This window comes from Anomaloglossus baeobatrachus, chromosome 10, assembly GCF_048569485.1.
Source record: "Anomaloglossus baeobatrachus isolate aAnoBae1 chromosome 10, aAnoBae1.hap1, whole genome shotgun sequence".
Classification (NCBI taxonomy): Eukaryota; Metazoa; Chordata; class Amphibia; order Anura; family Aromobatidae; genus Anomaloglossus; species Anomaloglossus baeobatrachus.
The window spans coordinates 31,916,882-31,939,621 of NC_134362.1; the positions used below are offsets into that span (position 1 = coordinate 31,916,882).

Genomic DNA, 22,740 nt, shown 5'->3' on the forward strand with positions numbered 1-22,740 from the left:
GGGTGCAGTGGTGACCCCTAGTCAGCGTTCGGATACCCTGTGACTTCACAGAACACAGGCTGATGTAATCATTGCCTGTACTCCGCTTTAGGTTTTCTACCAGTGTGTCTTAAAAGTAGGAAACATACTACATGACAGCTTATGCAGTTGCCAATTACTACATTAATTCCGAGTCACTGTACATAAGAAGAAAAAAAAAGTTTAGGGGTTATCCAAGACTTTGGATATGGGGCGCAAGAACTTACCGGCAGGTAGTTGCTATCTATGTGCCTGTTCTGCCCTGTGATGATTTGTTCCAGCCCAGGCGGTGATTCTTCGGCTTTGTTTGACCTCACGTCAACAGATCAGATCTTCCTCTTCCAGTCTACTTTGTCGACAGGGCATCACTGCCAACATCATGCTGACAGATCGCCGCCTCCCCCCAGCCTGACACGGGAGAGACGGCTGTTAATCAGCATGGCAGTGGCAGAGGCATCCTTTCGGCAGACAAGAGTAGATCAAAAGAAGCTGCTCTGTTGACGTGAGGTCACCAAAATCAGGAGGATGTGTCCGTGACCACTCTGAGCCAAAAGAGATTGGTGCTGTCGGTAAATCCTTAGCCCCATAAAACTAAAACCTTCTAATGTCATTGATAACCCACAGACTTGTACAAAAAGGAGAGAAACCCCTGTCCACAAAGGCTTACCAATCGACAAGAGAAGAGGAAAGGAGAACACAAGGGTATGTAGCTAACTTTTTTGAACAGGTACATTCTTAGGGTGTTTTTGAAGATTCCAACTATCAAGGATTGTTTTTGTATAGAGAGTCACAGAGAACAATGGAAGTACAGGAGAAGTCGTGAGGAGCAGACAAGAGAAGACCAGGAGGTCTTGTGAGGACTGGAGATTTCCTGGCAGATTAGGTCAGAGATGTACGGAGACAACAGGTTATGGAGTGGAGATTACATGTGGGGAGTTATTGGAAAACTAGAGCGATGTATGTGGGGGCAGAATGTGAACTGATGTGCAATTTTTTTTATAAAATTGCAATGAATTCACTGGGGAATACATAACCTATAAAGGGGTTGGAGAATGGGAAAGGTAGGAGCCAGCTGTTCCCAGTAGACTGACTCCTAACCTTCACTGGGCAAGCAGCAATCTCTACCAATTCAACACATGGATGGTTGGCTCAGCTTAATTGTTTATAGCCCAAAGAGGGGAGCGCCCTAAGAGGAAGGCGCCCAAAAGAAGAAGGCGCCCAAAAGAAGAAGGCGCCCAAAAGAAGAAGGCGCCCAAAAGAAGAAGGCGCCCAAAAGAAGAAAGCGCGAATAACCTATGAAAACGAAAAAGATCAACCATTGAAATTGTAAATGATTTGATCCTTCTCGACACCTCTTAGGGGAGATTAAGGACAATTCTCAGATGGTCGCCTGCTCTTGTTCAAAGTTTCCAATTCAGGACACTTTATCCAATGTGTATGGGGCCTTTCACAAGGGGGGGGGGGGGGGGGGGAGTATTAACTGGGCATCAGGATTGGGACTAGATTAGGAGGGAGGCAACTGGTATTAGATTGAAGGCCACAAAGTAGGAATTTTCAATAGTTTAGGCGCTGAATGGTGGTCACTTGTCTCATTTGTATTACCATAGTCCCTGATTAGTCTTGTACCGGCGAAGGTCACAAAATGACCAATGTCTATTAACCCCGTCTGAGAGATTCGGAAAGGCGCAAAAATGTTGTATCAACAGTAAGTTATGGGTCTAAACATATATATTTAGGATAGTAAAAAGAGTGCAATTATAAAGTGTGACTGAATGCTTCGCTCAAGGGAAACCATAGCTATTAGCTTCTATAATGAAGAATAAAATCTACAGTCTCCCATGGATCTTATTCTCCCGAGACCCATTTTCTGGATTAGTCTCATGGCACCTATGGACATTAGAACTGAAGGCCAGGCTAGTCATGTAATCGGCACTTCCTACGGCTCTATTCAAAATTTTTTTTTTTTTATCGTTCACATATACACCTTATAAATGTAGCTAGCTGCTATGGAAACAAGGAGAGAGAAAAAAAAATAACACATTGATAAAAATTCATATGCCACAGTCCATAAAATGGGACATAATTGTCAATCAGCTGTGTCTTTCTAGGGAAAACAATGAATAGATTTTTTTGCAGACAATCAGAAAGTTGTCACGACTTCTGTCAGCTGCTACAATAGAATCTAAAAAAAAAAAAAAAAAAAAAAAAAAAAAAAAAGTGCACGGAAACAATGAAGAACCGCTGCCTGCAGTGCATTTAGGAACTTGGGAGAAAGTAGGGCACTAGAGTTACCCAGGGTAGAATTGGGATGGGGTGTAACATTATAGTATGCAGACCCAATTATGGCCTCAATATGGCCGGAGATGTGAAATAAGAGCCAACGCGCACAGTCAGACATGTGGTTCATTCATAGAGTAACCAAAATAGAAGAGTTGTTAGAAGTCTTGGGACCTAAGAGCAGAATTTATCAGGTCCCAAGAACCCGCTAAACTGAATCCATCCATCTACACGGCAATACAGAACCCATGTACATTATACAGTATATGCTCACTTTCCTGGCTGCCAGGATCCTGCATATAATGGGTCTAGTAATTAGTTTTTCCACGGACAAGCCGGCCAGTAAGGGATTATATAACCTCATAGTGACCTTCACGAAGATAATGCCTTAAATCTGTATATGTGCAGCAGTTACATAAAGACTGCAAAGGTCTAAGGGAAGCGACTGCGAGAACTGAAAAGACCAAACTGGGTAAAATATGAAAAAAAAAAAAAAAAAAAAAAAAAAAAAAAGCAGTATAGAGCTCGAAAGGAAGAAAAGAAAGCGCCCAAAAGAGAAGAAAAGAAAGCGCCCAAAAGAGAAGAAAAGAAAGTGCCCAAAAGAGAAGAAAAGAAAGCGCCCAAAGCAGAAGAAAAGAAAGCGCCCAAAAGGGAAGAAAAGAAAGCGCCCAAAAGAGAAGAAAAGAAAGCGCCCAAAAGAGAAGAAAAGAAAGCGCCCAAAAGAAGAAAAGAAAGCGCCCAAAAGAGAAGAAAAGAAAGCGCCCAAAGCAGAAGAAAAGAAAGCGCCCAAAGCAGAAGAAAAGAAAGCGCCCAAAAGAAGAAAAGAAAGCGCCCAAAAGGGAAGAAAAGAAAGCGCCCAAAAGGGAAGAAAAGAAAGCGCCCAAAAGGGAAGAAAAGAAAGCGCCCAAAAGAGAAGAAAAGAAAGCGCCCAAAGCAGAAGAAAAGAAAGCGCCCAAAAGAGAAGAAAAGAAAGCGCCCAAAGCAGAAGAAAAGAAAGCGCCCAAAAGGGAAGAAAAGAAAGCGCCCAAAGCAGAAGAAAAGAAAGCGCCCAAACAGAAGAAAAGAAAGCGCCCAAAAGAAGAAAAGAAAGCGCCCAAAAGGGAAGAAAAGAAAGCGCCCAAAAGGGAAGAAAAGAAAGCGCCCAAAAGGGAAGAAAAGAAAGCGCCCAAAAGAGAAGAAAAGAAAGCGCCCAAAGCAGAAGAAAAGAAAGCGCCCAAAACAGAAGAAAAGAGCTAAAGAGAACGTAGAAAGAAACAGCGGCTTGCAAAATCACCAGCGAAAAGGGGATAAAATACAAGAGTTTATATGGCAAGTGTATGGATGCATATCCGGAAAGTGAGAAACTCTGCACAGGGTCTCTACTGCATTGACAGGGAACCAATCACCAGGATTTTTGTACATGACCTAAAGCCAGTGCTACACTGCCACTATCAGGCTGAGTCTAGACATACCTGTAGTGGTCAGCTCGGATGCTTACGTTTTGAAATTCAAGAAAGTAAAGTTTATAAAATCATCAACGTCTTGAGTGACAGCAGCTGAAGAGCAGATAATATTGGGGGGGGGATATTCATAGTTATCCCCTCCCTTTATTAGAATTAGCATAAGTATTATACAATTGACTTTTTCATTAGCAGGACCTGTGTGAGGTCATGCCCATGTGACCAGAAGGGGCAGGGGCTCAGCAAACAAAGCCGATACCGAAAAGCAACATTTTTCTGTTGGCTGAGGCCCCGCCCCATCTGGGGTCACATGTGTATGACCTCAGCACACCACAGGTCCTGAAAAAGTAAAAAGTAGATCAATTATATAAAGCTTATCCCCTCCCCCTGTTAAAATTAGCATAACTATGAATATCCCCCAGATATTATCTGCTCCTCAGCTGCTGTCACTCAAGAAGCTGATGATTTTATAAACTTTACTTTCTTGGATTTCAAAACCTAAACAAACAAGCTGACAACTAATGGTCTGTCTAGAATATGGCTGATAGTACCAGTATAGCACTGGCTTTAGGTTATATATGAAAATCCTGGTGATTGGTTCCCTTTAAAGAAAATTCCCAGTGCTCCTTCCTCCCTGCCGTCCTCTAGTCTGCAATCAAATACATTGCTTTTAGTACTCAGGGAAATTAGTGCACTAAAAAGGTGTAGGTGCCATATGGCCAAAATGATGGGCCCCCTCAAATGGGGCACCTACAGGACTTTTAAAATGACAGATGATCTTTAAGTGGAAGCTAATCAGTGGTCATGTAATGGCGGTTTAGACAGGCCGAACGCACATCAAAGGTCACAGACTACGTCTCTTATGTGCGCACGGATTATGTTTTTTGGCAACACATCTCCTGAGAGCGTTTTGCTTGTTTATCAACCTGTTAAGGTTAGAATCACAAATTCATTTTCTAGGTTCAAGTGTGAACCACAATGAGTGGACAGGTTGCGGGTATCCTGACCCAAGCTTAGCGGCCGCATAGGCAACACACAAAGATTGAAGAGGTCATGAAACCCACTGCAGGTCCGTGCATCAGGGCCCACAATAAGACCCCCAAAACAAGAAGATATGCAAATCCCTAGCCTCCTGCCCAACTACTGGTCTGTCTAAATGGGTCTTTCGGGTTCAACAAGCCAAAGGCTGCTCCTGCAGTTGGTATAATAATCAGCATCTTGAGCCAAAAAGGCACAAAAGAAGGGAATTTTGTTTACTTACCGTAAATTCCTTTTCTTCTAGCTCCAATTGGGAGACCCAGACAATTGGGTGTATAGCTATGCCTCCGGAGGCCACACAAAGTATTACACTAAAAGTGTAAAGCCCCTCCCCTTCTGCCTATACACCCCCCGTGCTCCCACGGGCTCCTCAGTTTTGGTGCAAAAGCAAGAAGGAGGAAAAAATTATAAACTGGTTTAAAGTAAATTCAATCCGAAGGAATATCGGAGAACTGAAACCATTCAACATGAACAACATGTGTACACAAAAAAACAGGGGCGGGAGCTGGGTCTCCCAATTGGAGCTAGAAGAAAAGGAATTTACGGTAAGTAAACAAAATTCCCTTCTTCTTTGTCGCTCCATTGGGAGACCCAGACAATTGGGACGTCCAAAAGCAGTCCCTGGGTGGGTAAATAATACCTCATAATAGAGCCGTAACGGCTCCGTCCTACAGGTGGGCAACCGCCGCCTGAAGGACTTGCCTACCTAGGCTGGCATCTGCCGAAGCATAGGTATGCACCTGATAGTGTTTCGTGAAAGTGTGCAGGCTCGACCAGGTAGCTGCCTGACACACCTGCTGAGCCGTAGCCTGGTGTCGCAAGGCCCAGGACGCTCCCACGGCCCTGGTAGAATGGGCCTTCAGCCCTGAGGGAACCGGAAGCCCCGAGGAACGATAAGCTTCGAGAATTGGTTCCTTGATCCACCGAGCCAGGGTTGATTTGGAAGCTTGTGTCCCTTTACGCTGGCCAGCGACAAGGACAAAGAGTGCATCCGAGCGGCGCAGGGGCGCCGTACGAGAAATGTAGAGTCTGAGTGCTCTCACCAGATCTAACAAGTGCAAATCCTTTTCACACTGGTGAACTGGATGAGGGCAAAAAGAAGGTAAGGAGATATCCTGATTGAGATGAAAGGGGGATACCACCTTAGGGAGGAATTCCGGAACCGGACGCAGAACCACCTTGTCCTGGTGAAACACCAGGAAAGGAGCTTTGCAAGACAACGCTGCTAGCTCAGACACTCTCCGAAGTGAAGTGACTGCTACTAGGAAAACCACTTTCTGCGAAAGGCGTGCGAGAGAAATATCCCTCATTGGCTCGAACGGTGGTTTCTGAAGAACCATCAGCACCCTGTTCAGATCCCAGGGTTCTAACGGACGCTTGTAAGGAGGGACGATGTGACAAACCCCTTGCAGGAATGTGCGTACCTGTGGAAGTCTGGCCAGGCGCTTCTGAAAAAACACAGAGAGCGCAGAGACTTGTCCCTTAAGGGAGCCGAGCGACAAACCCTTTTCCAATCCGGATTGAAGAAAGGACAGAAAAGTGGGCAAGGCAAATGGCCAGGGAGAAAAACCCTGAGCAGAGCACCACGACAGGAATATTTTCCACGTCCTGTGGTAGATCTTGGCGGACGTTGGTTTCCTAGCCTGTCTCATAGTGGCAATGACCTCTTGAGATAATCCTGAAGACGCTAAGATCCAGGACTCAATGGCCACACAGTCAGGTTGAGGGCCGCAGAATTCAGATGGAAAAACGGCCCTTGAGACAGCAAGTCTGGTCGGTCTGGTAGTGCCCACGGTTGGCCGACCGTGAGATGCCACAGATCCGGGTACCACGACCTCCTCGGCCAGTCTGGAGCGACGAGGATGGCGCGGCGGCAGTCGGCCCTGATCTTGCGTAACACTCTGGGCAACAGTGCCAGAGGAGGAAACACATAAGGGAGTTGAAACTGCGACCAATCCTGAACTAAGGCGTCTGCCGCCAGAGCTCTATGATCGTGAGATCGTGCCATGAATGCCGTGACCTTGTTGTTGTGCCGGGACGCCATTAGGTCGACGTCCGGCATCCCCCAGCGGCAACAGATCTCCTGAAACACATCCGGGTGAAGGGACCATTCCCCTGCGTCCATGCCCTGGCGACTGAGAAAGTCTGCTTCCCAGTTTTCCACGCCCGGGATGTGAACTGCGGAGATGGTGGAGGCCGTGGCTTCCACCCACATCAAAATCCGCCGGACTTCCTGGAAGGCTTGCCGACTGCGTGTTCCACCTTGGTGGTTGATGTAAGCCACCGCTGTGGAGTTGTCCGACTGAATTCGGATCTGCTTGCCTTCCAGCCACTGCTGGAACGCTTTTAGGGCAAGATACACTGCCCTGATCTCCAGAACATTGATCTGAAGTGAGGACTCTTGCTGAGTCCAAGTACCCTGAGCCCTGTGGTGGAGGAAGACTGCTCCCCACCCTGACAGACTCGCGTCCGTCGTGACCACCGCCCAGGATGGGGGTAGGAAGGATTTCCCCTTCGATAATGAAGTGGGAAGAAGCCACCACCGAAGGGAAGCTTTGGTTGCCTGAGAGAGGGAGACGTTCCTGTCTAGGGACGTCGGCTTCCTGTCCCATTTGCGTAGGATGTCCCATTGAAGAGGACGCAGGTGAAACTGCGCGAAAGGGACTGCCTCCATTGCTGCCACCATCTTCCCCAGGAAGTGCATGAGGCGCCTCAAGGGGTGTGACTGACCTTGAAGGAGAGATTGCAACCCTGTCTGCAGTGACCGCTGTTTGTTCAGCGGAAGCTTCACTATCGCTGAGAGAGTATGAAACTCCATGCCAAGATATGTCAGCGATTGGACCGGTGTCAGATTTGACTTTGGAAAATTGATGATCCACCCGAAACTCTGGAGAGTCTCCAGAGTAATGTTGAGGCTGTGTTGGCATGCCTCTTGAGAGGGTGCCTTGACCAGCAGATCGTCTAAGTAAGGTATCACCGAGTGACCCTGAGAGTGGAGGACCGCAACTACTGTAGCCATGACCTTGGTGAAAACCCTTGGGGCTGTCGCCAGGCCGAACGGCAGTGCCGCGAACTGAAGGTGTTAGTCTCCCATGGCGAAGCGCAGGAAGCGCTGATGCTCTGGAGCAATCGGTACGTGGAGATAAGCATCTTTGATATCGATCGATGCAAGGAAATCTCCTTGGGACATTGAGGCGATGACGGAGCGGAGGGATTCCATCCAGAACCGCCTGGTCTTTACGTGTTTGTTGAGCAGTTTTAGGTCCAGAACAGGACGGAAAGATCCGTCCTTCTTTGGAACCACAAACAGGTTGGAGTAAAAACCGTGACCCTGTTGCTGATGAGGAACCGGGACCACCACTCCTTCTGCCTTCAGAGTGCCCACAGCCTGCAGAAGAGCATCGGCACGCTCGGGAGGCGGAGATGTGCTGAAGAATCGAGTCGGAGGACGAGAGCTGAACTCTATCCTGTAACCGTGAGACAAAATGTCTCTCACCCATCGGTCTTTTACCTGTGGCAGCCAGGTGTCGCAAAAGCGGGAGAGCCTGCCACCGACCGAGGATGCGGTGTGAGGAGGCCGTAAGTCATGAGGAAGCCGCCTTGGTAGCGGCACCTCCGGCGGTCTTTTTAGGGCGTGACTTAGACCGCCATGAATCGGAGTTCCTCTGATCCTTCTGGGGCCTTTTGGACGAGGAGAATTGGGACCTGCCCGCACCCCGAAAGGACCGAAACCTCGACTGTCCCCTCCTCTGTTGGGGTGTTTTTGGTTTGGCTTGGGGTAAGGATGTTTCCTTTCCCTTGGATTGTTTGATGATTTCATCCAATCTCTCACCAAACAAACGGTCGCCAGAAAATGGCAAACTGGTTAAGCACTTTTTGGAAGCAGAATCTGCCTTCCATTCCCGTATCCACAAGGCCCTGCGTATTGCCACCGAATTGGCGGATGCTACCGCCGTACGGCTCGCAGAGTCCAGGACAGCATTAATAGCGTAGGACGCAAATGCCGACGTTTGAGAGGTTATGGACGCCACCTGCGGCGCAGACGTACGTGTGAGTGCGTCAATTTGCGCTTGACCCGCAGAGATAGCTTGGAGTGCCCATATGGCTGCGAATGCTGGAGCAAAAGACGCGCCGATAGCTTCATAGATGGATTTCAACCAGAGCTCCATCTGTCTGTCAGTGGCATCCTTGAGTGAAGCCCCATCTTCAACTGCAACTATGGATCTAGCCGCCAGTCTGGAGATTGGAGGATCCACCTTGGGACACTGAGTCCAGCCCTTGACCACGTCAGGGGGGAAGGGATAACGTGTATCCTTAAGGCGCTTGGAAAAACGCTTATCTGGACAAGCTCGGTGTTTCTGGACTGCCTCTCTGAAGTCAGAGTGGTCCAGAAACATACTCGTTGTACGCTTGGGAAACCTGAAACGGAATTTCTCCTGCTGAGAAGCTGACTCCTCTACTGGAGGAGCTGAGGGAGAAATATCCAACATTTGATTGATGGACGCGATAAGATCATTCACTATGGCGTCCCCATCAGGAGTATCAAGGTTGAGAGCGGCCTCAGGATCAGAATCCTGATCAGCTACCTCCACTTCATCATACAGAGAGTCCTCCCGCTGAGACCCTGAACAATGTGATGATGTCGAGGGAAATTCCCAGCGAGCTCGCTTAGGCGGTCTGGGGCTGCGGTCCGTGTCAGAGACCTCACCCTGGGATCTATGAGACACCCCGGAAGAACATTGTTGTTCCGAATGAGGGGGACCAGGGAGCAATGATTCCACAGTGCCCATGGCCTGAGGTACTGGTCTGGACTGCAAAGCTTCTAATATCTTAGCCATAGTCTCAGAAAGTCTTTCAGTAAAAACTGCAAACTCTGTCCCTGTCACCTGGACAGTGTTAGCTGGTGGTTCCCCCTGGGCCACCCTTAGCAGAGGCTCCGGCTGAGTAAGTGCCACAGGGGCCGAGCATTGCACACAATGAGGGTCAGTGGAACCTGCCGGCAGTATAGCCGTACATGCGGCGCAGGCAGCATAGTAAGCCTGTGCTTTGGCACCCCTGCTTCTTGTGGACGACATGCTGTTGTCTCCTCTGAGCAATCCAGGAGGGTATATAGCCAAAAATCAACCGTGCACCATACAGTGTAAAGTATAGCCTATAATCATCTATATATATATAATTGCCTTATTCTGTCTGTCTGTCTGTCTATCTGTCTGTCTGTCTGTCTGTCATGCTCCGAAATTGTGTCCTTACGGTGACACAAAGCTGATTGGCCGCTGGGCTCGCCATGGCCCCGCCCCCCCACACGGATTGGCCTCTCGCCCCGGCTCTCTGCAGGCCCCGCCCCCTCACGCAATGCACGCTCGCTGTGGCCCAACTGACACGGGGCTCCGATTCCCAGGTGAGTACACACACATCAGATCACACTCACTCTCACACACACCTCACACATCACATCCACACACTCACAACATGCTGGGATATCGCTTGCTTCTACACCGGCTCCGTCAGGATCCCGGCAGCGCCAGACATAACCTTGCGATGCTGGGATCTTAACGGAGGCCGTGAAAGCTGGTAACCATTATACACATCGGGTAACTAAGGTCCCTTAGTTACCCGATGTGTATCATAGTTACCAGTGTACAGCGGCTCACACTCACTCACACATCACATCGCATCCACACATCAAGGTCCTGCAGCTGCAGAACATACATAACATAACAGCACACACACACACACACACACACAAATCAGATCACACTCACTCACATACACACATCACAACCCATCCACATACTCACAACATCCTGGGATATCGCTTGCTTCTCGGCGGCGATATTGTGCTGTGAGCTTCCAGGACCTGACGGAGGATCACATGGCCAGAAGCATGTGATATCCCCGGATGTTGTGAGTATCAGCGCGTATGTGCAATATCGTCAGTGTCTGTGTGTGTGAGTGTATGCGATCGGGTGTGTGTGTGAGTGTATGCGATCGGGTGTGTGTGTGAGTGTATGCGATCGGGTGTGTGTGTGAGTGTATGCGATCGGGTGTGTGTGTGAGTGTATGCGATCGGGTGTGTGTGTGAGTGGATGCGATCGGGTGTGTGTGTGAGTGGATGCGATCGGTTGTGTGTGTGAGTGGATGCGATCGGTTGTGTGGGTGAGTGGATGCGATCGGGTGTGGGTGAGTGTCAGCAGAGGAGCACGGCGTGCTGGAGGAGGCTGGGAGCAGAGAGGCTGATCTTGGGGAAGGCTGGGAGGGGGGGGCTGATGCTGAAGGAGGCTGGAAGGAGAGAGGCTGAGCAAACGTGCTCCATCCGCCATACTGCGCACTCCCCATCGTGCTGCATCCCCCATGCTGCGCACTCCCAAACGTGGTCCATCCGCCATGCTGCGCACTCCCAAACGTGGTCCATCCGCCATGCTGCGCACTCCCAAACGTGGTCCATCCGCCATGCTGCGCACTCCCAAACGTGCTCCATCCGCCATGCTGCGCACTCCCAAACGTGCTCCATCCGCCATACTGCGCACTCCCCATCGTGCACCATCCGGCATGCTGCGCACTCCTAAGCGGATGGAGCATGATGGGGGGTGCGCAGCATGGCGGATGGAGCACGTTTGGGAGTGCGCAGCATGGCGGATGGAGCACGTTTGGGAGTGCGCAGCATGACGGATGGAGCACGTTTGGGAGTGCGCAGCATGACGGATGGAGCATGTTTGGGAGTGCGCAGCATGCCGGATGGTGCACGATGGGGAGTGCGCAGTATGGCGGATGGAGCACGTTTGGGAGTGCGCAGTATGGCGGATGGAGCACGTTTCGGAGTGCGCAGCATGGCGGATGGAGCACGTTTGGGAGTGCGCAGCATGGCGGATGGACCACGTTTGGGAGCGCGCAGCATGGCGGATGGAGCACGTTTGGGAGTGCGCAGCATGGCGGATGGAGCACGTTTGGAAGTGCGCAGCATGGCGGATGGAGCACGTTTGGGAGTGCGCAGCATGGCGGATGGAGCACGTTTGGGAGTGCGCAGCATGCCGGATGGTGCACGATGGGGAGTGCGCAGTATGGCGGATGGAGCACGTTTGGGAGTGCGCAGCATGGCGGATGGAGCACGTTTGGGAGTGCGCAGCATGGCGGATGGACCACGTTTGGGAGTGCGCAGCATGGCGGATGGAGCACGTTTGGGAGTGCGCAGCATGGCGGATGGAGCACGTTTGGGAGTGCGCAGCATGGCGGGTGGAGCACGTTTGGGAGTGCGCAGCATGGCGGATGGAGCATGATAGGGGGTGCGCAGCATGGCGGATGGAGCACGTTTGGGAGTGCGCAGCATGGCGGATGGAGCACGTTTGGGAGTGTGCAGCATGGCGGATAGAGCACGATGGGGAGTGCGCAGTATGGCGGATGGAGCACGTTTGGGAGTGCGCAGTATGGCGGATGGAGCACGTTTCGGAGTGCGCAGCATGGCGGATGGAGCACGTTTGGGAGTGCGCAGCATGGCGGATGGACCACGTTTGGGAGCGCGCAGCATGGCGGATGGAGCACGTTTGGGAGTGCGCAGCATGGCGGATGGAGCACGTTTGGAAGTGCGCAGCATGGCGGATGGAGCACGTTTGGGAGTGCGCAGCATGGCGGATGGAGCACGTTTGGGAGTGCGCAGCATGCCGGATGGTGCACGATGGGGAGTGCGCAGTATGGCGGATGGAGCACGTTTGGGAGTGCGCAGCATGGCGGATGGAGCACGTTTGGGAGTGCGCAGCATGGTGGATGGACCACGTTTGGGAGTGCGCAGCATGGCGGATGGAGCACGTTTGGGAGTGCGCAGCATGGCGGATGGAGCACGTTTCGGAGTGCGCAGCATGGCGGGTGGAGCACGTTTGGGAGTGCGCAGCATGGCGGATGGAGCATGATAGGGGGTGCGCAGCATGGCGGATGGAGCACGTTTGGGAGTGCGCAGCATGGCGGATGGAGCACGTTTGGGAGTGTGCAGCATGGCGGATAGAGCACGATGGGGAGTGCGCAGCATGGCGGATGGAGCACGTTTGGGAGTGCGCAGCATGGGGGATGCAGCACGATGGGGAGTGCGCAGTATGGCGGATGGAGCACGTTTGGGAGTGCGCAGCATGGCGGATGGACCACGTTTGGGAGTGCGCAGCATGGCAGATGGAGCACGTTTGGGAGTGCGCAGCATGGGGGATGCAGCACGATGGGGGGTGCGCAGCATGGAGGATGGAGCACGATGGGAGGTGCACACCTCCCCCCAACACACACACACACGCGCACTGCACAACACACACACACTAGGAATCACAAACAACGCCCTACACAGACACCCACACACACAGACAACGCTGCACACACAAATATACGCACATACTGCACAACACACACATTGCTCAAAACATACCTCCCCCCAAAACACACCACACCCACACAAACCGCACAACACACACACACACACAACGCTACAGACACACAGCGCTCCACAAACAACGCAACACACGCAACACACATACAACACCGCTCTCACCCCCCGCGACACTCAGAACATGTACAGCGCCCTACACAAACACTTGGTAACTACACACAACAACATCTATATATATAACAAAAATCATACATGAACTACACAATACGTAAATTCTAGAATACCCGATGCGTAGAATCGGGCCACCTTCTAGTATAATCTATAAGTACACTTCTGCACTAGTGGGGCCAGCACCTCAGGTGCTGCTTACCGCCCGCTCAAAGCGGTTGTGTGGTCACCAGAATCCCTGCCTGGGTCTCCCTGAGCTTGTCTCCCCTCTCCAGCGTCAGAAGAGCTGACAGGAATGGCTGCCGGCGTCCTGAGGAGAGGAGGGGGCCGTGGGCGTGCCCTAGAAAGTGCGGGAATCTGGTGCCCCACTGTGCACAGTGAGGGGGGTGGAGTATGCAAAGCATGTTCCAGCCCCAGTGCTGACGTCCTGTACAGCGTCCCGCCCTTCCCCTGACTGGCAGGCCTGGGGGCGGGAAAAAAGTGAGACTAGGCCGCAAAAGCCGGGGACTAAAGTTATAAGCGCGGCCGGCGTATGAGCGCGGTCAGCGCGGTAGTCCCTGGCGTACTAACATTCCCAGTCGCGCTGCAGTGTGAAATGGCAGCGCGCGGTCAGCGCGGTAGTCCCCAGTAACACTAACACACCCAGCCACGCTGCAGTGTGTGATGGCACAAGCGCGGTCAGCGCTGCGGTCCCCGGCGCACTAACACACCCAGCAATGCTGGAGTGTTTCTGTGCGCTGTCCCTACGGGGACACAGAGTACCTCAAAGTAGCAGGGCCTTGTCCCTGACGATACTCGGCTCCTTATCCAGCAGAGTCCCCAGGAGCTGTGGATGGAGCACGGTCTCAGTGCCTGGAGACCGATTAGGATCCCACTTCACCCAGAGCCCTAAGGGGATGGGGAAGGAAAACAGCATGTGGGCTCCAGCCTCCGTACCCGCAATGGGTACCTCAACCTTAACAACACCGCCGACAAGAGTGGGGTGAGAAGGGAGCATGCTGGGGGCCCTGTTATGGGCCCTCTTTTCTTCCATCCGACATAGTCAGCAGCTGCTGCTGACTAAGTTGTGGAGCTATGCGTGGATGTCTGCCTCCTTCGCACAAAGCATGAAAACTGAGGAGCCCGTGGGAGCACGGGGGGTGTATAGGCAGAAGGGGAGGGGCTTTACACTTTTAGTGTAATACTTTGTGTGGCCTCCGGAGGCATAGCTATACACCCAATTGTCTGGGTCTCCCAATGGAGCGACAAAGAAAGGGGGATTCTCACAAGTAACATTCTCACCTATACACAACATATGCAGTAGCTTGTGGATCTAAAGGGTGTGTGGGGGGGGGGGCATAAAAGTTTACATGATTATATAAAATGTTAAAAATATACAGGAAAACAAATCCATATTTCGTAACTACAACATTGTAGCAATCAAATATATTATCCATCTCAAGGTTTTTTTTTAGGTAATTGAAATTAAAAAAGTATTGACTAAGAATCAGATACTTTTTTTTAATTTCATCATTTACATATATTTTTTTATTCTTTACTAATATATTTTAGTAAATAATAAAATATATATCAAAACAAAAAATAGATATATTTAAGACTACTTTAAATATATAAAAAAATATAGAATACACACACACACACACACACACACACACACATACATACATTATTTTATATATATATATATATATATATATATATATATATATATATATATATATATATATATATATATATATATATATATATATATATATATATATATATATATATATATATATATACACACACATATACATATATAAAATGATGTATTATATATATACACACACACACACACACACTAATTAATATTTGTGCATATATTAGTGTGTGATGATATATATTAGCATTGTATAATTTTTTTATATATTGAAAATATTCTTTACTTTAAAAAAAAAATAAAAATTAAATATTTAAGTAAAGAGTATTTAAAATTTATAAAAAAAATTATACAATACTAATATATTATCACACGCTAATATATGCACAAACAGTGTGTGTGCGCGCGCATGTATATATGTATTATACATATATACATGCGCACACATACACACACGAATGTTTGTGCATATACTAGTGTGTGATAATATAGTAGTATTGTATAACTTTTTTTATAAATTTCAAATATGCTTTACACACACACACACACACACTAATATATATATGTATATATATTAGTGTGTGTGTGTGTGTGTGTGTGTGTAAAGCATATTTACAATTTATAAAAAAAAATTATACAATACTAATATATATATATATATATATATATATATATATATTATCACACACTAATATATGCACAAACATTAGTGTGATATATATTAGACATATACACACACACATTAATGTTTGTGCATATATTAGTGTGTGTGATAATATATATATATATATTAGTATTGTATAATGTTTTTATAAATTTTAAATGTGCTTTACTTAAATTTATTATATATATGTGTATATATATATATATATATATATATATATATATATATATATATATATATATATATATATATATATATATATATATATATATATATATATATATATATATATATATATATACACACATACACACACACACACACACATATATACACATATATATACACATATATATACACACACATATATATATATATATTTTATTTTTTTAAATTAAACAATATTTAAATATATAAAAAAATTATACAATACTAATATATATCATCACACATTAATATGTGCACAAATTATATATATATATATATATATATATATATTATTCTATATTTTATTATATAATTTTTTTTATATATTTAAAGTAATCTTAAATATATCTATTTTTTATTGTGGTATATATTTTATTCTTTACTAATATATGTAAATAATGAAATTAAAAAAAAAAAAAAAAGTATCCGATTGTTAAAGTCAATATTTTTTCAATTTTTTATTTCAATTACTTAAAAAACCCTTGAGATAGATAGATCTATCTATCTATAAAAATTAATTTGATTGCTTTTACTTTTTAGTTAAAGAGGAAGGGTGCGGGAAAACAAACAAAAAAAAATAAATATTATAAATACACTTCTTTGGGGAGGGCAACAGTTTATGGCCACTAAGGAGCTATTATTTTCCATAAGGTTTAATATGTAGTTCTATTTTTAAGCCAATTACATACATTGATAGTGGATCCCGCATTTTTTTCTATAGAATCCACAAGGGCAACTTCATGAGGGGTTGGCAAAGCCTATTACTGGACCATTCCCCAAGTTGTCCAGTAGCTTTTCATCACACACACACAACCAATTTTTTTTTTTTTAAATAAGGACAATGGCAGAGTTGAGGGGTGACTGCACATGTCAGCCGCGATCTGCCCTCCGCTATAGCAGACTTACCTAGTAATGCAGCGGTAAAAGAGAGGAGCAGATCTCACTGCATTACTGGGAAGATCTAGGAAAAGCTTGCACTGTATGTCACGTTACAAGTCATCCAGCTTTCCCATATTTTGCACAAATCATACAGCAGCTATCCAGAAACTTTCCCCCTCCAGAACGCCACTTACTGATAATCGGTTAGACTGCCTTTCCGCTTTCGGTTGCACTCCATTCCGCCTGTGCTGAGCGAGCTAGATATGAGGTCAGTGGGACCCGAGGAGATGAAATCAATAGTTGAAGTGATATCCATTCTTTGGTCAGCCATTGGAACATCTGAAGGACAGAGACACAAAAGCATAAATGTGCAGAAAGCAGCAGCAATAAGGTGGGGAGGGGGTGCGGGCAGAGAGCGGAGCTCGCCTTATACAACACTCAGTGGTTGGGGTATGGCGTTACAATTTATCTGCTTTATCTCCCGATTTCAGAGCATCTTCCATGTTACACGATACATCAACGGCAAGTTATATAATGATGGACCAGAACACAAGACCGGGCTAATAAAAAACACTCACCTAAATATACTGTCGTGGTGAACGAGAATCCGTAAGTGAGTGCAGATCTATATATTATTTTTTTTTTTACTTTTTTAGGATGGGGGAAACTTGTGAAGCCGGTCACCTGCTGATCATGGTCCTGTCGTCTGTATCACTGAAATGATAAAAATAAAATAACGGGTAAGAAATCTGGTTGTGTTATGGGTAACACTGTTCATAAAGAGTTGGCTGATGATGATGGCCACAGAAACTAAAAGTACACTTTCTCAAGAAAATGTTTGTTTTAATGTTTTTAACCCAGCAGACGAGACCCCACAAGATTGTGACCATGGAAAATGTGTATCCATGGAAAGAGCGTTCATGACTTTTTTGGTTTCCACGTGAAATATTATTGGCTTTCCCATGATACAGGGGGATATGTGTTCCCTCTATCATAGGATATCACAGTGCCCGGAGCAAATGAGTCACTTTCTAGAAATTAAAAAAATAAAATTAATATATATATACATATATATATATATACACATACATATATATATATATATATATATATATATATATATATATATATATATATATATATATATATATATATATATATATATATATATATATATATATATATATATATATATATATATATATATATATATATATATATATATATAATTATGTATAATTAAGATTTATTAGCAGAATTATTTTTTCTTATTCTTATTAATTAATATATAAATTATATATATATATATATATATATATAATGAATATATATTAATTAGTAAGAATAAGAAAAAATAATTCTGCTAATAAATCTTAATATATATATATATATATATAAAGACTTATTAACAGAATTATTTTTTCTTATTCTTATATAATTAATATATATTAATAATATATATATTAATAATATATATATATATATATATATATATATATATATATATATATACATATATATATATATATATATATATATATATATTACATTGTATAAATAAATTCAGATTTAACTGTGCAGACACTGAACAAGTGGGAGATGCTACATTTTTTTTTTCTGCTGTAGAAATGACTACATTGAATGATGTGTCGAGTATCTCCCAAACAGGACGAAATCCTAAATACCGTACATATTTGCTGCAGGTTGAGCCAAACTTGTAACCACAGCAAGATACTCCGGTCACATCAAACAGGACATCTAAGGCAAAGAAATAGGTCAACCTTAAAAAGCAGATTGTGAAATATTTCACCAAAATACTCCACTTTTTTTTGTAGCTTTGGCAAAAACGTTCCATCTATTGTTCATTGCTCTGAAAAGGGACATTCTATTTATAGAATATGCTACATATGTCTTTTGTTGTGGGGGGTCCAACTATGATAATGAGAGACGACAGCCCTAAATATTTACAGAATATTAAAAAAAATAAATAAATTCTATTTTAGAGTAATACAAAATAAAATCTCACAACAGAACAGATCCAAATCTAATTTAGAAGATGAGCCATTTCTAACTTTGTAGAACAGTTTGCTTTTGAGATTCACAGAAGGACATGCTCTACCTCCTACTCTGTTTCTTTTGGATGATTTATAATAAGTGATGAGCGGGCACTGCCATGCTCAGGTGCTCAGTACTGGTAACTAGTGATGAGTGAGCACTACCATGCTCAGGTGCTCAGTACTGGTAACTAGTGATGAGTGAGCACTACCATGCTCAGGTGCTCAGTACTGGTAACTAGTAATGAGCGGGCACTACCATGCTCGGGTGCTCAGTACTCGTAACTAGTGATGAGCGGACACTACCATGCTCAGGTGCTCAGTACTGGTAACTAGTGATGAGCGGGCACTACCATGCTCGGGTGCTCTGTACTCGTAACTAGTGATGAGCGAGCACTACCATGCTCGGGTGCTCAGTACTGGTAACTAGTGATGAGCGGGCATTACCATGCTCGGGTGCTCAGTACTGGTAACTAGTGATGAGCGAGCACTACCATGCTCAGGTGCTCAGTACTCGTAACTAGTGATGAGCGGGCACTACCATGCTCGGGTGCTCAGTACTCGTAACTAGTGATGAGCGGACACTACCATGCTCAGGTGCTCAGTACTGGTAACTAGTGATGAGCGGGCACTACCATGCTCGGGTGCTCTGTACTCGTAACTAGTGATGAGCGAGCACTACCATGCTCGGGTGCTCAGTACTGGTAACTAGTGATGAGCGGGCATTACCATGCTCGGGTGCTCAGTACTGGTAACTAGTGATGAGCGAGCACTACCATGCTCAGGTACTCAGTACTGGTAACTAGTGATGAGCGAGCACTACCATGCTCGGGTGCTCTGTACTCGTAACTAGTGATGAGCGGGCACTACCATGCTCGGGTGCTCTGTACTCGTAACTAGTGATGAGCGGGCACTACCATGCTCGGGTGCTCAGTACTGGTAACTAGTGATGAGCGGGCATTACCATGCTCAGGTACTCGTAACTAGTGATGAGCGGGCACTACCATGCTCAGGTGTTCTGTACACGTAACTAGAGTCTTAACTAGTGATTAGCGGGCACTACCATGCTCAGTATTTATAATGAGCAGTCGGATGCTCGGACCGACTCCAGTGCTGAGTATAATGGAAATCAATGGGAAACGTGAGCATTTTTCCAGAAGATCTTCTGGAAAAATGCTTGCTTTACCCATTGACTTCCATTATACTCTGTATTCAAGTCGAGCCGATCTGAGCATCCGACCTGCTATTACAAATACTGAGCTCATCAATGTTTATAAGCGGCAAGATTCCATTTTTTCCACCACTACTTCTTTAGGAAGCTGGATAATGCAGATGCTAATAGGATTTAAAAGGCGTGTGTGCCAATATAACTCATTTTTAGATCTATCAAGTTTGACACATATCACCACCCTAAGGAAGCCCCTCCAAGCTCCATTTAGCTTCCAGCTGCCATTGCAACTGTCCTGTAGTTCCATGGGTCCTAGTCAATTCTGCCAGGGTACCTGTGCTCTGTCTAGAAAAGAGCTTATACTCTTGAATGATGCTTGTGCCATCCATATAATAAATAAAATTTTATAATTATATATATATATATATATATTTTATTATATATATTATTTATAAAAAGCTAGATATACTGCAAGACAGGGCTCTGTCTACAAGGCCTGAGTTTAATTGAGCTCTGCTTGTTGCCTGCTACCAAGAGACCAGAGGTGTTAAACTCCATATGCTGCTCTATTGATGCATATTGAAAAGTATTATCTTCTACCATATGCATCAACAGAGAAGAATTTGAAGTTTCACATCACTAATCTGTCTGCAGCATACAACAAGCAAAGCTCTACACTGCCATTGTGGAGGACGGTAGGAGAGCTGAGCGCTGCTAGAAACCAGCTAATGATGTAAAAACACACTGCACTACACTGATATAGAAGACAGAAGATTAAAATCTATTAACTGCAGGGAATCATAAGGTGGATTATATACTCTCAATTACCACTAACATAATCTGGAGAGGTAGGGCTTGTCAGGAGCACACAGGAGAGCGAGGGGCCTGCAGCACTAAGGAGAAGCAAGTGCTGGTGGGAAAATTAATATTAGCAAATAGTGAATTTCAAAGCAGAATAGCAGTTCTATTCTTGAGGGGCAGACAGATGGGGGGGGGCAACAAAAACACTATGTTGAGCTTAGTCTTTATAATAAGTATGGTTTTACTGTGCTTTATGAAAAAAAATAATGTGATTGTGAATAACCCTTTAACTTTATGACCTAAAAGGTTGGGACTAACCCAAATCATACCAATGCAGCGTTCAAGCCTCCTGCACCTAGCAGAAGTACGTAAAAATTTCTCAACCCCCAATTTTTATTTTCCCTCCGTTCAGTAAACAAAGCCATTTCTCCTTCTCCTGTTGGCCTGGTTACAGTGTTGGCACAGGGATGTGGATGATGTCTGTTTTACATTAGTCTTCTCATTTCTCAAAAAGCTGCGCACAGAAAAGATAAATAAAAAAATAAATCTGTAAATGCTAAACTGTCATATAGAGGGAACTTGAGGTCTGAGTCATAAGATGCAATCATAAGTAAATTACTTTGGTTGTCAGTATGGGGAGACAGGACACCACTGTGTGTACAGGACGGATTTAGTCACAGAATTAGTAAAATTATAGCGTAAAAAAAATTATATATTTTTTTTACGCTATAATGTTACTAATTCTGTGACGAAATCTGTCCTGTACACACAGTGGTGATGTTATGTTTCATTTTTTTTATTTTATAATAATCTTGCAACTACAAGTTACTGATGCCTAGCAAAAACAAAAATAATAAAAAAAAAAATCCTCAGATGTGAGCACTGTAATTTGCGCATTCACTGCACATCGCATGCCAGGAACAGTAGGGCTGCATTGTTAAAGGACAGTATGGGACTATTATTTTTGGAGTGATCACATCCATAATTACGCATTTAAGGATTATCCCGGTCCTCCAAAGATTTCCCCCTGAAAAGCTGATAATTTTGTAGGTCAATTTGGGTCCCATCACCAGTACCCCCAGAAGAAAGGGGGCTGACCGAATGACAGCGGCATCTAGACATTGAATAGAGGGACTGGTGTGCGGGCAATAAACTCCTCATGACTGCACCTGTGCGGCAAGGGGGAAAAAAAAGAAATAAAAAAAAAAATGGGGGACACAAGTTCCTTGTTCGGATGATCATTAAAAGGATACAACTGCAAGACCCACAATAACATAAGGCCGAGTTCACATGTCCAGTAACCATCCGTTAGAATGGATCCTGCAGAGATCCGTTTGAAAAAAAAAGTTCTGTAAACAACTTTGTGTCCATTGTTTAGTAACTGATTTTTACCGGATCCATTTTTAACATTGGAGTCTATGGAGAACGGATCCTTTAACAGATTTCTATTTAGCTGTCCATTTTTCTTGCATTTGTAGCGGATCCATTTTTTTCATGCAGGATCCGTTTCAAACGGAAGATAAATAGCAAACCATTAACGGATTCGTTCTCAATAGACTCATGTTAAAGAAAAAAAAAAAAAAAGTGATTCAGCAAAAGTCAATTTTGTTAATGGATCTTTGCAGGATCAGTTCTAATGGAGCATTACAGGATGTGTAAACCTAGCCTAAAAATGATCAACTATCTGCTAGATTGGTGATAATGTTTGAAGAAATGGAATACTTCTATTAAAAGGCCTACTTTACATATCCATGTGCACACAAAAAAAAAATAAAAAAAATAAATAGAAAAATATATAAAAAAATTTATAATTTATACTATATATATATATATAATAAAAGGCAATTTCGCAGGTAGACCCCATTCACACTTTTATAATCTTCTTTTTTATTTTTATTAAAAATATTTAGGATAGATATATATATATGTGAATGGGGTCTACCTGCAAAATTGCCTTTTCCCAAAGCTATATTTATCAATAAATTTGATACAATTCAGGGATCTTTATTCTGGCAGGGAAAAAAAA

General features: G+C 44.9%; 1 protein-coding gene across 2 annotated transcripts in view; it reads right to left on the reverse strand.

The window, feature by feature from the left end:
• BMAL1 (basic helix-loop-helix ARNT like 1) overlaps window positions 1-22,740 on the reverse strand; it is an 82,450-nt gene that overhangs the window by 26,539 nt on the left and 33,171 nt on the right. For both annotated transcript variants that reach the window (XM_075325627.1, XM_075325626.1), the window contains exons 2-3: window positions 17,270-17,405; window positions 16,886-17,030 (exon numbers count right to left, since the gene is read on the reverse strand). In XM_075325627.1, the coding sequence (XP_075181742.1) occupies window positions 16,886-17,022 (137 nt within the window). In that variant the 5' untranslated portion in view covers window positions 17,023-17,030; window positions 17,270-17,405. The remainder of the gene's footprint in view (window positions 1-16,885; window positions 17,031-17,269; window positions 17,406-22,740) is intronic.